The sequence below is a fragment of the Equus caballus genome, chromosome 1, assembly GCF_041296265.1.
Source record: "Equus caballus isolate H_3958 breed thoroughbred chromosome 1, TB-T2T, whole genome shotgun sequence".
Taxonomy (NCBI): domain Eukaryota; kingdom Metazoa; phylum Chordata; class Mammalia; order Perissodactyla; family Equidae; genus Equus; species Equus caballus.
The window spans coordinates 60,559,283-60,578,946 of NC_091684.1; the positions used below are offsets into that span (position 1 = coordinate 60,559,283).

The window sequence follows — 19,664 nt, forward strand, 5'->3', positions numbered from 1 at the left end:
GCATTACCAGCGAAGCACCGGGGCTCTGTGGAGCTGTTTAAAAATGCATTCTCCCATGTAAATTTCTGCTCCATCAATCCTTATGACATGTCAAACATTGCTATTGTTTCCTGAACAAATTGTACCGCGTGCCCTTCTCTGCAGATTTGTGCACGGGAGCAGAACTGCTCGCTGGCGCTGCTGCCTGCCGCCGTTGCTGGGCCGGGGCTGCTGGGCAGGCAGCTGGGCCCGCCTTGCTTCAGAGCAGAAGCCCCATGCAGGGCGCCTGGGCAAGCGTGCATGCGTGACGGGGGTGCGGGCTGGTGGGGAGCGACTGAGTGTGTGCCTGCCAGCTGCCGGCCTGCGGGACGGCCGCACAGGTGGCTGGGGAGGAGGTGTGGGGGGCAACAGGGGCTGAGACCGGGGTAGGGTGGGGGTTGCTTGAGTCTGAGGATGGGTGCGAGTGTGTGAGTGTGTAGCTGGATGGGCTAGACAGAGCCAGACAGAAAAAGAGAAGGTTTCTATGAGAGTATGTGGGGGATGGGACAGGGAGGTACCAGGGGCTGCCTGAGACACAGAGAGGGGAAGAGAGAGAGAAATGGGGGTGTGTGTGTGTGTGTGTGTCTGTGTGGAGAGAGGTAGGGAAGTGTGAGGACACAAGAAGAGAGAAGACACAAGGATGGACTTTCAAGCTATAAAGAAGGGTAGAGGGTGTTTAAAGCTGTGAGAGAGGAGGGTGACTGTCCCAGGGAGGGACTTGGCCGTGTCAGGGCAGCGGCACCGTAGGCCTCAGTTTGGAGGGAAACCGGGAGACACCAGAGCAGGCAGGTGTCGGGTCGGAGCATAAGGCCCAGCGCCAGCAGATGGGTGTCTGCAAGGCCATGAGGAGGACCAGCTGAGGTGCAGGGACGCATGGGGACAGAGTGTTGGCAAGCAGGGATCCTGGAGGGGATGCCCTCTGTCCAGGGCAAACGAATGGAAGAGGGTGAGAGGTGGTGACCGTTCACCAAGAAAACAGGCTGGGGCAGAAGAGGGGTCTGGGGAGGGGAAAAGGAGACAGGAGAACCTGACCTCTGTTGAACTGCTGGGTCCCCTGGGAGTGGCATGAGATGTTGCAATGAGCATCAGAGAGCTCTATCCTGAGGTGCTGGGAGAGGAGCCCTGGGCTGGTCGGGAAGGGCAGCTGCAGCCAGCCAAGTTAGCCTGGCCTTTGGCAGTGACCTCAGGTTAGACCGTACAGCCTCCCCAGTCTAGGCCCTGAGCCACCTGCACACACCAAGACCAAGCTTGGGGCAGGAGTGGGGGCTTCTTTGAAGGACTGTGGAAAGCATCTGCTTGGGTGTCTGAGGGTCTTGGCTGAGGGCCTGCGTCCTAGGAAACAAAGCTGGAGACCCCTGCCGCCTCAGCTGATGGGCAGGGCCAGATTGCTGGGGCCACTATGTCCAGGCAGAGGCTGGGGCAGAGCCACTGTAGCAAGAAGGAGAGACTGCCTGTGGGGGCATCTGGCTTCTACAGGGTGAGGACAGCTACCTGCTAGGAGCACCCTGCAACCCATGGCTGAGCTCTCAAACTACAGGAAGATACCTCTCCCTGGCCCCACCCACAGGGAGAGCAGGGGAGGGGAGTGGTTAAGAGCACAGCCCGGGAGGTCAATGTGGGTTCCTGTCCCAGCACTGTGGCCCTTTGACCTTGGGCAAGTTGATGGACCTCTGAGCCTCAGAACCCTCCATCTGTAAAATGGGGATGATATCGGTGCTGGTCCCAGAGGGCTTGAGAAGGTGGGGTAAAGCGAAGCATGGGAATTGCTGGGCATGGTGCATAGCACGTCGGAAGTACTCAGGGGAATGGCAGGGCACCATCTTGCCCCTCCCACCCTAGAGCTGGGGAGCGATGGGCATTTCTGACTTGGGCTGGCCAATTGGGGCAGCTCCTCCCCCACAACAGCCTCACCTTGTCTTAACCTTTACAATGTCCCCCTGTGTGTATTTATTTTTTTCCTTTTTGTCAGCAGAAGAAAATTACACTTCTGCTGGCATTGTCCATCACGGAAATAAGCACTCGCGGATGCAATTATAAAAGCCCAAATGAGGAAATTAGTTTTGCTGGTAATACCAGTGTTGGGGAGAATCAGAGGAGATGCCTTATAAATCAGGCACTGGGCAGCAGCCCGTCCCGGCCGCACCCTCTCCCCGTGTGCTAACCACAGGGACAGATGCTGACCTGCCAGCCAGTCTTCCTGGGCTGTGGATGTGTCCCCTGGGGGAGGCTGGTGGGGGCGGCTGAGATGTTCTGAGCCCCTCAAGCTGCAGGAGGGCACTCTCCCCAGCAGCTACCTGGGCTTGTCAGTGTCCAGCCAGTGACTGTCCTACAGACCCACATACACCTTGCCAAAGAGATCTTCTCCACTCATCAATGTAAAATGCAACCCCCGTCGCTTGCTACCCTATTTTCTGCTTTATTTTCCTTACAGTTCTTACCACTGAGTTATTTCATTATTTCTCTCCTCCGTTATTGTCTGTCTCCCTCTCTGATTGTAAGCCACAGTGTCCAGGGAGGGCGTTGTCAAGTTCATGGCCGTGACTTCAGTGCTGGGCACAGTAGCTGGTACATTGGAAAAGCTCTGAAAATCTTTCCTGAGCATAGGGCTGAGCGAGAGTCTGGTCATTGTCTTCGGAAGGTTCTTTCCATGACGCGCTTCTCCATCTGCCCCCTCCGACACACCCTGCCCTTCTCACCCACTCTGCACCTGCCTCGTAGGCTGACTGCATGCCCGTTATGTGAGCCCCCGCTCCTGCCTCTGGGGTTTGGCCAGTAGGGAGCTTGGGTGGGAGATCAGCTTGGGAGGCTTGCTGGAGATGCTCTATAAACCCCAGCTGCACCCCGGGGCAACCAGACAGCCCCACTCTGGCGGCTCACTGCCCACTGTGGCGTCTGCCGATGGGCAGATACAGACTTGTCTGTCAGGCATGGGGAATGGGGCATACATAGGCGGTTTTCAGGAACAGCAGATTGTGCCATGAATTCCAAAAAAGATCCATCCAGGGGCTCTGGGGTCAAGAACAGTGAGCAGTTGGGGAGCTCCCTGAGGGAGGGGGCACTTGGGGTGGGCACTGAGGAGTGGGCTGGAGTTTGGAAAGCGGTTGTGGAACAAAGGGATGGTACAACCAGACAATGAGAGAACAGGTTGGGTGCATCAGGGAGAGGAGGATACAAGACCGCCAAGGTCAGCTGGTACTGGTCTGGAATTAACTCGGCAGCAGTGGAGAGCCATTGAAGGTTTGGGAGCAGAGGAAAATCATTTTAGCCATTGGTTTTGACTTCTTGCCCCTGGGCCTCTTGTGAGAGTCTTGGCAAGCAGTAAAATGCACTAGTATGTCCCTGTGGGTGAGATTTGAGCCCTGGTGGTATAGTACTGGGGACACAGAGGCACAAGAGGGAGGGCCTGCAGCACAGTGAGGTGCTCACGTGGGACCTTGGGTTGGCATTTCTTAGAGTCGCCAGGTACAGCATGAGAGCCACCCAGCCTGGCCAGGGGACGGGTGCTGGTTCCTAGAACGTGGCAGGAGGGAGGAAGCGTTCTTGGCATGAGGAGGTATTTGTTCTCCGTGCACAGGCCCCTGGCCACTCTGCAAACCCTCCTTCCTAGAGTGAGCGCCAGGGCACTTGTTTGGCACTTGACTCGTCCGTTGCTCTGTCAGTTGGTCAGCCACATGGCAAGCCCTGGGAAGGAGGTTGTTTAAAAAGTGCCATAACCGCGGGTGGGGCTGGGATGGTTGGGAAGGAGCCGGTCGCCTGCCCCGGCAGCGCCCTCTGCTGGGCGGGCTGGCATTGCAGCGCTGTTCTGGGCCTCAGTGACCCCGGCCAGTGCTGGGCTGTCCCGCAAGGTGGTCAGTGGTTTTACACACGGGGATTCGGAGGCCAGCTCTGCCGTAGGACAGTGAGGTCTTGGGCAAGTGACTTTCCATCATCGTGTCTCTGTCTCATTTGTTAAGACCGGGGACAGGGGTTGTAACAGTATCTCCCTTGTACAGTGTGGGCAGCATCCAACAATGCACATTGATACTGTCATGTGGATGTGGCTGCAAATGTAGCTACAGATGACAGCCATACCAGGGGCTTTCCTGCGCAGCCTTCATGTCCAGGCTCCACAGCCCCAGCTCCACAGTGCGGTCAGGGCAGAGCCCTACCCACCCTCGGGCAGTCAGGGAGGACAGGAGTGGGTGAGCCAGGCAGGAGAGGGAGGGGGCGATCCCGGCAGAGGGGGCCGCATGGGAAGACTGGGTCGGTCGGGTCTGGGAGCTGGGTCAGACAGGAGGCTGGAGCCAGCAGTAAGGCTGGAGTGCAGGTGGAGAATGCATGGAGACGAGGAAGAACTGTCCCCTGAGGGCACCAGTGAGCGCCAGAGGGCCTTCAGTGGGGCTGCCTCCTCCTGGGCACAGGGCTCCTAAGCTGGCCCACCACAGCCCGGCCCTGGCCTGGGTGCCCCAGCGAGGCCCTCGGTGTCAGTGCTGGCTGCCCCCACCCTGGCAGGACCACAGAAGCAGCTTTTCATCTTCTTATTCTGCTTCATGCATTTGAAAAATGGAAGCTCTCCCTCTCCTCTTCACCAGGCATACATATTTCATATGGTCATTAGACGGTGGCACTAAAGGACTCACAAATCTTCCCTGGTCAGCATTGGCGGCCTGGGCGGGCAGCAAGAGGCCCCTGGGGAAGGGGGTCACTGAGGGAGCCATGGCTGTGCCAGTCCACTAGGGGAGGGGGTGGGGACTGTGGCGATGGTGGGCAGGATGCCTGGAGAGAGAAGACAGTCCCGTCTTGTCACCTAATTTCCCTAGGCCTCAGCTGCTCTAGGCCCCAGGGCAAAGGGGACTGGACAAGGGGAACTCAGGGGTCCTTCTTGCCCAGACAGTTCACGTGCAATTCTGCAGGGCACCCAGATATGGAGGGCTTGTCACCACAGCCCAGATGTGACCTTCAGGGACAGGGGACCCCCATGGTTGGGCACAGTCCTCCCCCCCCACCCCTCTGCACTCCCCAGCTGCTCTCCCCTCCCCCCTCCCCCGCCCCTCCCTTTCCCTGTGAATCCTCTCCTCCTCATCCTTGCGCCCATCTCTCCACCACCCCCTTCTTACTAGAATTTGTTCGTTTATCTTTCCAGCATTTGTGAAGCCCCTGCCGTGTGCCAGGCACCATCCTGCTGGGAGGGGGGCCTGAGAGACGCGGCTCTGCCCTCATCGCTCCCCCAAACCCTTTTCTTTAACAAATGGGGTCACTGAGGCCGCAGGAGGTTACTGTTTGGTCACACAGTGACCTGGGCTGTTGACACTGGCCTGGAACTGGGGTCTCTCCCCAAACTGACGCCTCGCCAAGGGGCTCGATGGCATCTGGCCAGCTCTTCTCCAGACCCAGCTGCAGTTGTAGCCTGAATACAGCACACATGGTGATGATTATTTGTCAGCAGAACGAAAGGGAACTTAGGGGCTCCTCCACCCCCACTTCTCCTCTGGTCCCTGGAAGGTGGGGAGAGAGGTAGGCTTATTAGGGGCTTTGGTCTTCTCTCCCCTGGAATAACCAGGCGTCTTGCCTTCTGAGAGCAAGTTCTCTCAGTTTAGAGTCAATAACACATAGAAGCTAAGGTCAGGGCACTGGGTTCAAATCCCGACTCTGCCCTGTGAAGCCTTAGGTGAGGTATTTACCCTCTCTGTGCTTCAGTTTCCCCATCTGTAAATTAGAGGTGGCACTGAGAGTGGTACCCACTCATAGGGTTGCTACGAAGATAAAATATGTGACAAGTGTGAAGTGTCGATAAACAGCAGTTGTCGTGAGGAATGGCTCAGGGCACAGGAGGGTCTCTCACGGAAGCGGTCCTGGGTTGGAGGGCTGTTACAGAGCTCGGCGTCTTCCTTCTCACTTATTCAACACGCATCCTCTGAGAACCTGTCGTGCCCTCGGAGCCTGGCCAGGCCCAGGGAAGGGAGAGAGGTCCACACGCGGTCTGCTGGGACAGAAACAGTGGGGACGCTGAGTGGAAAATGTGTCCTGTAAGAGCAGTCCTTTCACAATATTTGCATATGTCAAATCATCACAGTGTAAACCTTGAATATATTAGAATTTTATTTGTCAGTTATATCTCAATAAAGCTAAAAACTTAAAATTGGATAAAAAAATCAAGAGGTGTTGAAATATTTTTAGCAGCGGACCTTTATCCGGTTATGATCCTATAGAGAAGCCCTGAGTGTAAGTCAGATGTCCGTGGACCCCCAACATCAACCCAAGGCCTTTCCCTCCTGGCTTCTGGTGGCAGGCGGCACTTTGCCTGGCTCCAGGGCAGTGGCCTGGAAGAGAATGGAAGTCACAGTGCCTGGCACGGAGCATAGGCTTAATAAGTGACTGTTCATTGAATGAATGAATGGTGTCAGTTAGCCTGCGCTGTGCACTATAACCATCCCAGGGACAATGCAGAAGCCCGGAGGTCCCAGCCACAGAGGCCACGCCTCGAGTAGAGCTGCTGTCATCCTGGAGAAAGGAGGAGGTGGAGAGAGGCCTCACTCAGGTGGCCCAGGCTGGACGTGGGATCCCAGCTTCTGCCCCACTCTGCTTGTAACCTGCTGGTGACCTAGAGTGGTGACAGGGTTACACTGGGCCTCAGTTTTGTGCTCTGTGAGATGAGTGGAAATGTCTGTTTCCCTCATGTTGTGACAGTTGTGGGGATGAAATGAGGTCCCATAAACATGGATGGTCTTTAAAAATGTAAAAGGTGTGGTAGTGAAGGCTGGCAGTGGTCCCCATCATACCATCATTGCCACTGTCGTCAGCATAAGGTAGGCCTCTCTCCCTATAGTCTTTTGACTACAAGTGACAGAATGCCAACTTGGACCAGCCTAGGTGAAAGAGGTCTTGTTGGACTCACAAACCAAACTGAGGTGGGAAGGGATGTCAGATTCAGGACTCTAGAACTACCAGGATCCAGCCCCTCTCTTCTAGCTCTCCTCTGGCGGGACCTGCATCCTCCCCACATGTCCAGCAGCTCCCAGTTCATGTCACCCCAGCTTCACTGCTCTGGAGGAAAGCTTTTATCCTCAGCAACAATAAGAAGGATCCCAGGGAAGGATTCTGATAGGCCCCAGCTGCGGTCAAGGGCCACTCCCAGCCCAGTCCCTGTAGTCACAAGCAGAGCAGGCAGCTGCCACTTGGACCACTTGGTCAAGCAGAGAGAGGTGCCAAAGAAGGTGGGGGTGGGCGGCAGACTGTGCAGCAGAAGAGATTGCCAGCCAGATGACAGTCTGCCCTACAAGTGCGATGGGTGATTCCCAGGGTTGAAGAAGGGAGGGGCACCGGAAATCCCCCCAGGGGCGTCCCCCACTGAGGAGCACATTTGGCTTGGAGGCTTTGAGACTGGGGGAGAGTCACTGAAGGATCCACTCGCTGGCTGAACCCATCCCCACCTTCATTGGTGATACTTCACAAACCTACAGGTTATGACCCCAAGGCACGGGTGCAGGATCTCTCCTCCATGCCCTGGAGTATCTGCAAAGAGTAAGCCCAGCCAGCCTGACCTGAGTCCAGGAGGGTGCTTCCACAAAGCTAGAGATTGAGCTGTGAGACCAACCTACTAGAACTGCGCTCTCCAGTATAAATTTAAATAGCCATCGGTGCCTGTTGGCAGCCGTGGTGAACAGCCCAACTCTGGAACATTTGGCCTGAGGCATTGTGTGGGAGCATGGACAACTCCCACACAGTGGGACGGGAACAGCCTGGGTTCGCTGTGGACGTTTCCTGGGAGATAGGAGCCTCAGCTGGGTCTGGCAGTAATGACGTCTTGTTCTCACCTTTGCAGGCAACAGACAATGACGTGGGCACCTTCGGGGAAGTCAACTACTTCTTCAGCGATGACCCTGACAGGTGAGACCCTGCCCCAGCCCCTCTGCAGCGACCCTCTGCCTCTCACGTGGTCCAGGAAACTTCTCAGAGCCCAGGGAGGGCCATGTGCCCTGTGTGCCCCGTCACAAACCTCTGCCGGGTCAGCCCTGCTTGTAGTGCAGTCCTGCTCCAGTCCTCTAACCCTCTGGAGCATAGTTCCTCCAACCCTCAAAAGATAGCCTTTAGTCTGGGGAGTGAAGAAGCCCTGACTCACTGGTGGTAGGGCACTGCCAGCAGCAGCACCTCAGCTGGCATCCATGAAGCTCTTACCATGTGTCAGACTCTTTGCCAAGTGTTTTATACACATTATCTGATGGGAGCCTCACAACTAAATGATGGAGGAATTCAGGCTAGGCACTATTATCATCCCCACTTTGCAGATGAGGAAACTGCAGCCCAGAGAGCCTGAGTCACTTGCCCAAAGTCACACAGCTGGTAAGCACACAGCATGCAGGGCCAGGCTTCTGCATGTGGTCCTCACCACCAGGATACTCAGCCTCCAACGTGCTGCAGCCATTAGGTAGGTGGCTGGCCTCACCCCTGACCCGTGCCAGCCTTGCCTTCTCCCCCACCATGGTTCTGGGCCATCTCTTTCCCTTGTCTTCAGTTAAGCTGAGCCGAGGGGAAGCCCTCTCGTTTTTAACAAGATTGAAAGCCAAGTTGAATTCAGAGGGCAGGTCTGGTTCTAAAAATGAAGTGTCTGATACATCTGGAAACCCAACAGGATGAGTAAGAAGTGGCTGTCAGCTTGTATTACCAACCCCGACTGTCTGTGTGAGTGACCAGGAAGAGATGGACATTGTTAGGTATACCTGGCCATTCTCTGCCACTCTGTGATGGGCCTCTAAATGGGAGGAAGGAACCAGCCGTGGCACAAATGCACAGGCCTCCCTGTCCCTCATCTCTTCCCATCTCCTGGGCCGGGGGCTTTCCTGGTGTCAGAGCCGGGACTTTCCAGGCTTGGTGGCTGGCAGGTGTGGACCAGGTGGGGGCACACAAATGTCAGCTGACAACTCAGAGGAGGCTTCTGAGGGGAAATTTAGAGGAAGCTGGTAGAAGGATGGTCTTGCTGGGCCTTGTTCCTCCCCAGGAGACATTCGCCAGGCCCTTCCCCAAGGCTCAGTCTCTCAAGCAGAGGACAAAGGGGAGCTCCCGAGAGAGGACCAGCCGCCCCTCCTCTTGCTCGATGCTTTGCTGCCACTTTAAAGCATTTTGGTGCAAAACCATCTGGGATGGCAGAATTTCTTTTCTTTTTTTAATGCTCAAATATATGTATTTTTTTAAATTGAGATAGAATTGACATACAATAATTCCCCCTTATCCACAGGGGCTGTGTTCCAAGACCCTCAGTGGATGCCTGAGCCCATGGATAGTACCAAACCCTATATATATTGTGTTTTTTCCTATATGTACATACCTATGATAAAGTTCAATTTATAAATTAGGCACATTAAGAGACTAACTACAATAACTAATAAAAAATAGAACAATTATGACAATGTACTATAATAAAATTACCATAGATCTTAGCAACCTCAGCATAGGATTTTTTTCTTTCCTGCAGCATTGTTCACAATAGCCAAGATATGGAAACAACCTAACCTTTCCTTATTAAGTCGAGAACTTTCACCTTTTCACTTAAAGGAAGCACTTCATGGCTTCTCTTTGGCATATCCAGATTGCCAGCATCACTCCTTTTGTGCTTTGGGCCCATTATTAAGTAAAATAAGGTTTGCTTGAGCACAAGCACGTGATACTGTGACAGTCGACCTGATAACCAAGGTGGGTACTAAGTGACTAACGAGTGTGGAGCTTATAGGGCGTGGACACACTGGACGGCGGGATGATTCATGTCCTGGGTGGACAGAACAGGAAGATGCGAGATTTCATCATGCCGCTCAAAATGGCATGCAATTTAAAACTTAGGAATTATTTCTAGAATTTTCTATTTAATATATTCAGACCATGGGTAACAGAAACTATGAAAGTGAAACCGTGGATAAGGGAGGACTACTGTATAACGTTATATTAGTTCCAGGTGTACAACATAATGATTCAATATTTGTATATATTGCAAAATGGTGACCACAATAACTCTAGTTAACATCTGTCAGCATTCGTAGTTAGAAAGTTTCTTTTTCTTGTAATGAGAACTTTTAAGATCTACTCTCTTAGCAGCTTTCAAACATGCAATACAGTATTGTTAACTATACTCGCCGTGCTGTACGCTGCATCCCCGGACTTCGTCATATTATAACTGCAAGTGTGTACCTCAGGACCACCTTCACCCATTTTGCTCACCCCTCTACCCCCTGCCTCCGGCAACCACCAGTCTGTTCTCTGTATCTATGTGCTCATTTGCTTGGTTTTGTTTTTAGATTCCACATGTAAGTAAGATCATACAGTATTTGTCTTTCTCTGTCTGACTTATTCCACTTAGGATAATGCCCTCAAGGTCCATCCATGCTGTTGCAAATAGCAAGATTTACCTCTTTTTTATGACTAAATAATATTCCATTGTATATGTATACACCACATTTTCTCTATCCCGTCATCCATTGGTGGGCGCTTAGGTTGTTTCCATATCTTGGCTATTGTGAACAATGCTGCAGTGAACATGGCGGTGCATATATCTTTCAAGTTAGTGTTTTTGTTTTGTTCAGATAAATACCCAGAAGTGAAATTGCTGAGTCATATGGTAGTTCTGTTTTTAATTTTTTGAGGAACCTCTATATTGTTTTCCAAAGTGGCTGCACCAGTTTACATTCCCACCAATAGTGCACAAGGGTTCCCTTTTCTCTACATCCTCGCCAACGTTTGTTATTTCTTGTTTTTTTGATGATAGCCATTCTGACAGGTGTGAAGTGATATCCCATTCTGGCTTTGATTTGCGTTTCTCTGGTGATTAGTGATGTTGAGCATCTTTTCTTGCACCTGTTGGCCATCCGTATGTCTTCTTTGGAAAAATCTCTATTCAGACCCTCTGTCCATTTTTTAATCAGATTGTTTGGTTTTTTGCTATGGAGTTGCATGAGTTCTTTACATATTTTGGATATTAACGCCTTATCAGATATATGACTTGCAAATATTTTTTCCCCTTCCATAGGTTGACTTTTCATTTTCTTGATGGTTTCCTTTGTGTGCAGAAGCTTTTTAGTTTGATGTAATCCCATTTGTTTATTTTTGCTTTTGTTGCCTTTGCTTTTGGTGTCAAATCCAAAAAGTCATCACCAAGATCGATGTCAAGGAGCTCACCACCTGTGTTTTCTTCTAGGAGTTTTATGGTTTCAGGTCTTATGTTCAGGTCTTTAATCCATTTCAAGTTGATTTTTGCGTATGGTTTAAGGTGGTGGTCCAGTTTTATCCTTTGCATGTGGCTGTCCACTCTTCTCAACACCATTTGTTGAAGAGACTGTCCTTTTCCCATTGTATATTCTTAGCTCCTTCATCATAAAGTAATTGACTGTATATGCATGTGTTTATTTCAGGGCTCTCTATCCTGCTCCACTGGCCTCTGTGTCTGTTTCTGTGCCAGTCCCGTGCTGTTTGCACTCATGTAGCTTTGCAGCACAGTTTGAAATCAGGGAGCGTGGCTCCGCCAGCTTTGTTTCTGCTTTCTCTTGCTTTGGCTACTTGGGGTCTTTTGTGGTTCCACACAAATTTTAGGATTGTTTGTTCTGTTTCTGTGAAAAATGTCATTGGAATTTTGATAGGGATTGCATTGTATCTGTCGATTGCTTTGGGTAGTATGGACATTTTAACAATATTAATTCTTCCCATCCATAAGCACAGAATATTTTTCCATTTCTTTGTGCTGCCTTCATTTTCTTTCATCACTGTCTTATGGTTTTCAGTGTACAGGAGTTTCACCTCCTTGGTTAAATTTATTCTTAGGTATTTTATTCTTTTTAATGCGATTATAAATGGGATTGTTTTCTTGATTTCTCTTTCTGATAGTTTGTTATTAGTGTATAGACATGCAACAAATTTATATATATTGATTTTGTATTCTGCAACTTTACTGAATTCGTTTATTAGTTCTAACAGTTTTTTAGTGGAGTCTTTAGGGTTTTCTGTATAGAATATCATGCCATCTGCAAACAGTGACCGTTTTACTTCTTCCTTTCCAATTTGGATCCCTTTTATTTCTTTTTCTTGCCTGATTGCTCTGGCTAGGACTTCCAATACTATGTTAACTAAGAGTGGCAAGAGTGGGCATCCTTGTCTTATTCCTCATCTTAGAGGAAAAGCTTTCAGCTTTTCACCATTGAGTATGATGTTAGCTATGAGTTTGTCATATATGGCCTTTATTATGTTGAGGTACATTCTCTCTATACTCTGTTGAGAGTTTTTATCATAAATGGGTGTTGAATTTTGTCAAATGCCTTTTCTGCATTAAGTAAGATGATCATATGATTTTTATCCTTCATTTCGTTAGAGTGGTGTATCACATTGATTGATTTGTGGCTGTTCAACCATCATTGCATCCCTGGGATAAATCTCACTTGATCATGATGTGTGATCCTTTTAATGTGCTGTTGAATTCAGTTTGCTAATATTTTGTTGAGGATTTTTGCATCTGTGTTCATCAGGGAAATTGGTCTGTAATTTTCTTTTCTTGTGGTATCCTTGTCTGGTTTTGGTATCAGGGTGATGCTGACCTCATAAAATGAGTTTGGAAGTGTTCCCTCCTCTTCTATTTTTTGGAAGAGTTTGAGAAGGATTGGTATTAGTTCTTTAAATGTTTGGTAGAATTCACCAGTGAAGCTGTCTGGTCCTGGACTTTTGTTTATTGGGAGATTTTTGATTGTTGATTCAATCTACTAATAATCCGTCTGTTCAGATTTTCTATTTCTTCATGATTCAGTCTTGGTAGGTTGTATCTTTCTAGGAATTTACCCATTTCTTCTAGGTTTTCCAATTTGTTGGCATATAACTGTTCATAATAGTATCTTATGACGCTTTGTATTTCTGTGGTATCAATTGTAGGAATATCTGACCATTACAGTTCTCCAACATCTAAATATCTCCACTAGGCAGAAACTCCTGTTCGTAGCAAGAAGGGGCTTATTCTGCCTGAATTTCCTCTTTGATTCAATCAACCTATTCCTATTCTTTCAGTACCTGGCCATTACGGCAAGTGAAAAAGAAGGCGGGTTTCAGATTTCATCCATTTCTGTTTGTCACCTTGGGCCAGGACAGGGGTAAATGCAGGCCCTTATCTACAAGCCTGCTTTAAACCAGGATGCCCTTTCTCTCCCTCCTTCCTGCCTGACACAGGTTCTCCCTGGACAAGGACACAGGACTCATCATGCTGATCGCCAGACTGGACTACGAGCTCATCCAGCGCTTCACCCTGACGGTCATCGCCCGGGACGGGGGCGGTGAGGAGACCACAGGCCGGGTCAGGATCAACGTGTTGGATGTCAATGACAATGCGCCCACCTTCCAAAAGGATGCCTATGTGGGTGCCCTGAGGGAGAATGAGCCTTCTGTCACGCAGCTGGTGCGGCTCCGGGTAAGATGCCAGGGTGTCCTGCAGTCCGGCCATTCATCTTATGCTTCCCTCTGTGCTTTCTTGACCACCCCCTCAGGAAGCCACTGCAAGAGGTGCTAACCTCCCATCCACAAAGACCTCTGCCCAGATTTGGGGGTCACATTATTGGTCTGTGTTGGGCCACCTCTGAGCATCTCCTCACGTCCCTGGTTACTGAGTGGGGCTAGTGTCTGTCTCAGCTTAAATTTCAGGTCTCCATTCAGCAAAAGGCCACCCTCCCCATCTCCCATGGCAAGTGCTGAGCAGTTCCTTGTGTAAGGACCCCCATCCAGGCCCTTTAATGGCTGCTTAGAATCAGGAAGTGCTGCAGCTAGAAGGAGCCAGAGGCCATGGGCACAATTCATTTCACAGAAGGGGAAGCGAAAGGGAGAGGCCACCCTGGAAGGCACAGTGAATTAGTGAGTCACAGAGCCAGGACCAGAACTCAGGGCTCTACACTCCAAGTGGCCTCCTGCAATGTGTCCCCACCACACTCCAGTGACCTCTGACCGGAGACTTCCTAGTGTCCTTGTGCCCCTTCCCCCCTCTACCCACCCAGCGCTCCATTTAGAACTTGTTTCTGAGGAGGCAGTATGAAGGCAAAGTGGTGGGCATGGGCGTGGGGGGTGCACAGAAGACAGGAGCCTTCGTCCACCCAGCATGGCCATGCTCCCCACAGGACCCCGCCCTCCCTCCCTGCCCAGCTCCTATTGCAGCCAGAGTGGTAGGGTGCCCCTGGGGCTCTCTGGGTGGGAAACATCTGGGAGGAAGCCACCCTAGAAGACAGTCAAGGGGGAGAAGGATCCCTGACCCCATTCCAAGTGCCTTCTTCCCTCCCTCATTCATGCAACCTGCATTTATTAGACACCTACTGTGTGCCAAGCACTGTGCTGGACCCTAGGTATGCAGCAGCAATCAAGAAACATAGGGTTCCTGCTTGCGTGGAGCTGACGGTCTGAGCCAGGCGGGCAGAAGTTAAACAAGAGGTTACAGTCGGGCAGGGGCGCTGATAGGGTGCACAGCGCAGGGCCCTAACCCGGTCGAGAGGTCGGGCAAGACCTCTGTGGGTGGGGTGTTCGAGCTGGGACTGAAAGCTCTAGGAGACAGTCACACCAAGTATGATGGTGACCCTCTCCATCCTCAGGGTAGGCCCCGGCCTTCCCTCATTCTCCACAAGCCTCCAGCCTGCCCCCAGCTTCCCAAGCTCCCTCCACACCCCAGCAGGGAGGGGAGCAGGGTGTCTGCTGGGAGCCAGAGGTGGCCTCCGGCTGAGGGACAAGAAGGGCCTGGATCCCCCACAGGAGGGGCGCTTTGGGAGGGTCAGTCCTCCGCTCCCACCTGCCCTCTCTGGCCCTGCCTGCTGAGGGGTCACGGTGCCCTGTCCACCCTCTTCCTCCCAGGCGACGGATGAAGACTCCCCTCCCAACAACCAGATCACCTACAGCATCGTCAGTGCCTCCGCCTTCGGCAGCTACTTCGACATCAGCGTGTACGAGGGCTATGGAGGTACGTGTTGGCTGGGACTGGGGGCCCAGCCTCAGCAGGAAGGCTGGCAGGTGGGAGCAGGGCTGCATCCTCATTCCTCTCTCAGGAGGGGCCCTCCTGTCTCCCAGACACCCTGGACCACTTGGAAAGCTGCCCCACAGCTCCCGCGGGCTGGAGCAGCATGTCGCCTGGGGTCAGCCTTCTGCAGGATCAGGATCTCTGTCTCAGATCAGCCAGATTTTTCTCTGGGTCTTAGACCCACGGCCAGCCCAGCATCTGATGTTACCATAGTCCTAGGGGTCCCTGTTTCTCACCAAGGCTGCTGAGCAGGTCTGTAGGGTGGAGTCTTCTTAACCAAGCTTCCCCATCCTTTGGGCATGCTGAGGCCGTCTCTCAGCCCTCCCAGGCCATGGCACTTCCCTGCTTGGCCAGGCGCAGTTCCACACTCTAGACCTGCCCTGCCTGCCCCTGCTGTGAGTCCCGATCCCTAGAGCCTGAGCAGGGAACAGCAGCAGCAACCTCAAACTCCAAGATCCTGAGAGAACCTTGTTTTTCAGACAAGGCAACCAGGGCCCAGCGACAGGACCGACTTGCCTGAGGTCACACAGCAAAGCTGCGAGTGAGGCCCTTGTGATCTGATTCCTGGTTGCCTCTCCAGCCTTGTCTCTCAGCACCCTCCTCCCCCAGCTAGGATACAGGCTCTGAACCCCTTGGTGCTCTTTCCTCTTACGGTGGTCACTGCCGCGTCTTTGCAGAGTCTGTTCCTTCTGCTGGGAAAGCCCTCTCTTCCTGTCCCTTTGCCCTGCCTCCCTTTAACCTCTGGCCAGCTGTAAGGGCTCGTTTGGACATCTCCTCTGGGAAGCTTCCCTGTTGCTTGAAGATGAATTAGAAAGCAGAACGGAAGTGCACTGGATGAGTCTGGGTCCAGTGCTCACCACCTCACAGCTTGTCGGAAACGCAAGCTCAGAAATGGCAGTCCTGACTCTGGATGCTCCAGCCCAATGTTCTCTGTAAATCTGTGTCCTCCTTCAAAAAGCCACCGTTTCACGTTTCCGGGCAGCCGCACACCTCACCTTCTTCTCCGCTAGAAGAACCCTCCGTAGGTTTTGTATTACTAAAGCAATAACTTGGTTTCCATTTTCCAAATAGAAAGTTGCAATGTAATCTTGTTGTGATGCCGTTGCAGACTACCCGTGCCCCCATTTCCAGGCCGATATGCCTTCTCTCCCGAAATTGACCTCGTTGGCTTAGCACAAGAGCACTAACAGTGCCAGTCCAGGCGTGTGTGGAGGGGGGACATTTGAGGGCTGGGGCAGCTCTCTTAACACCCCCCCCCCAAAAATCCTGCCTCTCTGCTCTGTCTGCCTTTGGAGTTAGGGTTCTTCACCCACCGTCCAGCAGAGTTCTGCCGGTAAAGTCTGCAACACCACACCCTGAGTGTCCCCCCAGGGGATCTAAACAGTGCCCAGGGCAGACCACTGGATGGGCACAAAGAGCCACAGGGTCAAGCGAGGGGAGGGTGAGAAGAAAAGAGGGGAGAAAGGTGATGAGAGAAAAGGACGGGGCCCGAGGACAGTGAGGAGGGAGCTGCCCTCCACGCCCCACCGTCTGCACCGCCCCGGGCAGCCCAACACTGGGCACTCAATGGGTGGACTCTGCGCTTCTCTGGAGGGGATCAGGAGTGAAAGCAGAGACAGCACTAGACAGCCTGGGACATGACCCTCTTCTCCCAGCAGCTTCCAGATTGATGGGGGAGTGCTAGATGATTGGGTCAGACAGACAGACACACAGATAATCAGGCAGTAGTGCGTTCTGAGGAAGAGTCTGGGCTCTGCATTCAGACAAACCTGGGCTCAAACATCAGCTCTATCAAGTTGCTAGCTGTGTGACCTTGGGCAAGTTACTGAACCTCTCTGAGCTTGGTTTCCTTATCTGGTGGGGCTTACATTACTACCAAATAGTTACCAGCTGGTGGGCTCAGCACGGTGCCTGGCATGTGTCACGTAGTCAGTAAACCTAAGTCCAGACCACGAGGCTCCAGGAGTTCAGAGGCAGGGGCGGGAAATGCAGCAGAGCTAGCCTGGCTTGTGCCAGCTGCACCCTCTCTGCCCACAGGGGAGCCCTGGCTGACTGGGCCTCTAAAGTCTGCTTACGAAGGGCCTGTGGCCCTGTTCCTGTCATTTCAGTGATCAGCGTGAGCCGCCCCCTTGATTATGAACAGATACCCAACGGGCTGATTTATCTGATGGTCATGGCCAAGGACGCTGGTAACCCCCCTCTGAACAGCACTGTCCCCGTCACCATTGAGGTGTTTGTAAGTATCCCCGAGCGCTGGCCTTGCCCTTCCAGGGTTAAGGGGTGGTGAGTGCTTCCCAGAGTATCGAGGAGGCTGCCTGCACCCTGTGTCCCACATCCTTGGCGGTCCCCACAGCTCTGGGAGCTGCCTGGCAGACTGTCCCGCAGGCTGCCCCCAGCAAACCTCTGCCAGTGCAGCAGCAGCCAAGCTGCCTCCCATCTTGGCCAGAACCCCCAGGGCCCTGGAACGCAGGAAGAGCCGACTGTCCTGCTCCAGCTTCATTTGGGGGCCTCAGGTCGCGCTCTGATGGGGTGCGGGAGCTGGGGCTCAAGCTAGGAGGGAATGTCGTGGGTCCCTTCATTCATAGCCACATTCCGCGAAGTTCAAGGGAATTACTGAAGGTCGTCTTCTCTCTCCTGTCTCTCTCTATCCCCTCATCCCTTTTGGCTCCCTTTTCCCACTCCTCTGGAGATCCACAGGGGCCTGAAACCAAACCGCAGCTTGTCTGACATGAATATCAAGCACACCTTAGTGCTTTCTGTGTCTGAAATTATCAGCCGCTGAATCCATCTCCACACTGGTTCATTTGCCCCGTGCTGCTCCCCAGCGATCCCGGGATGCAGACTGTGGTCTGACAACCGGCCAGCAGGCCTTTCCCCCGGGACCCTCCCCACCCCACCGCACACACAGGCATGACCTCCCGTCGCATAGAGGCTGCTACCTGCAGGAGAGGGCGAAGGCATGTTGATGGAAGAGTTAGTGCATTACGAGCTCCAGGAGGGTTAGATGAGATTGTCACGTCAGGAGATAGGCTGTGATTTGACATACGCTCAGGAAAATCTCGCCCAGAACAGGCTTGCTGGATGACCTTCCTGTCCCAGCTGGCTTCACCACCAGCCTCTGGCTTCGCCACCAGCCTCTGGCACTGCCCCACACCTGGCTTTAACAAGCCTGTCCTCTCAACCCAAGGCTGAGGCTCCAGAACCAGCTCTCTGGTGGGAAGATCCTCGTCTGGGCAGGGGACCCCTATTGCTTGCTGAATAGGATGGTGCTGGCAGTGATGGAAAAGTCGAGGGTGATGCCTGGGAGGGAGCCCTGCAGGTGAGCGTGCAGGAGCAGGATTTTGGGGTGGCATAGGAGCCTCAGGCTATGCAGAACCAGGGCCTGCAAAGGAAAGGGCAGAGAGGCTGGGGCCTTAAGTCTGGCCTTTCCAGCTTCAGGGAGTGGCAGGCAGAAGGACAGAGAGGAGGAGGTCCAGAGAAGCCTGAACACCTCCTGCCTCTAACCCACCACCTCACCCTTAGCGCCAAGGGGGATTCCAGAGAGCTAGAATGCACTCCCTGCCAGTCGTGACCACGTCCTGCTGTCCCTCCCCACATGGCCCCGGCCCTGACCAGGTCTCCCAAGCCTGTCTTGGTTTCCCAGTCTTGACCGTAGCCCCCAAACCTCCCCTAACACCAGCCACACTCATAACCCTGACCAACTGACTCATCTCTTTCAACCAGCCTCTGTCCTGCACTGCTCAAGCAAGCAGCAAACTAGTCCTGTGTGCAAGGTGCAGCAGCAGGTCCTGTAGGGATGTGAATGGGGTGCTGAATGGAGGAGGGAGCCCGGCTTCGGAGGCATGTGGCTTTGTCTCCCTCTAGCTGTGTGACCTGGGGTTCTTATCCTCTCTGAGCCTCAGTTTCCTTAGCTGCAAAATGGCAGTAATCGTAGTACGGCCCCATGATATCGCCCTGAGGATTAAATGAGATCATGCTGGTGGCACGTGGCCATCATTACAGCTGACCGGACAGACCTGCTTACCATCAGCAACAGATGTGCACCAGCTGTCTCTAGTGCAAATGGGAGTTCCGAGAACTCGGCCAGGCAGAGAAGGACCCTTCCCAGGCTTTGGGGAAGCGGATGAGGGAGAGGGTGGGAATACAGGAAGTAGGTTGAGGCGCTCTACACCAGCCTAGGGATGGGCAGGCAGAATTGGCCAAATGGAAATGAAAACTCCTTGAGCTCCAACAGTGCGCCAGGTGCTCTCACGTTATGCAGTCTCTCTCAATCCCATTTTGCAGACGAGGCAGCTGAGGCTCAGGGAGGGAATGTGGCTGGTCCAGGGTCACCAGTGCCTTCCTCACTTACTAGCTAGGAAGTAAACTAGGATTTGAGCCCTGACCCATCTGACTCCTGGGTTCACATTCTTTCCACCAGACGCCTGGGCCTGGAACCTTAGAAACCCCTATCTGCACATGATGGAGACCTGTACTCCTCAGAGAATTCCCTGGGGATCTTCTTAAAATGCGATTCTTCTTTAGTGCATCCACGGTAGGGTTGAGACTCTGCACTTGTAACAAGCTCCCAGGTGATGCTGATGCTCTGGTCAGGGCACCACGCTTGGAGTAGCAAGGCCTTCAAAGATCTGTGGATCTGGAAACCCAGGGGCTGCCCCAAACC

General features: G+C 52.7%; 1 protein-coding gene across 1 annotated transcript in view; it reads left to right on the top strand.

The window, feature by feature from the left end:
- The window catches only part of LOC138915047 (cadherin-23-like), a 315,540-nt gene that overhangs the window by 249,757 nt on the left and 46,119 nt on the right, over nucleotides 1-19,664 (top strand). The window contains exons 14-17 of the mRNA XM_070226845.1: nucleotides 7,820-7,884; nucleotides 13,183-13,420; nucleotides 14,839-14,944; nucleotides 17,110-17,237. Coding sequence (XP_070082946.1) covers nucleotides 7,820-7,884; nucleotides 13,183-13,420; nucleotides 14,839-14,944; nucleotides 17,110-17,237 — 537 coding nt within the window. The remainder of the gene's footprint in view (nucleotides 1-7,819; nucleotides 7,885-13,182; nucleotides 13,421-14,838; nucleotides 14,945-17,109; nucleotides 17,238-19,664) is intronic.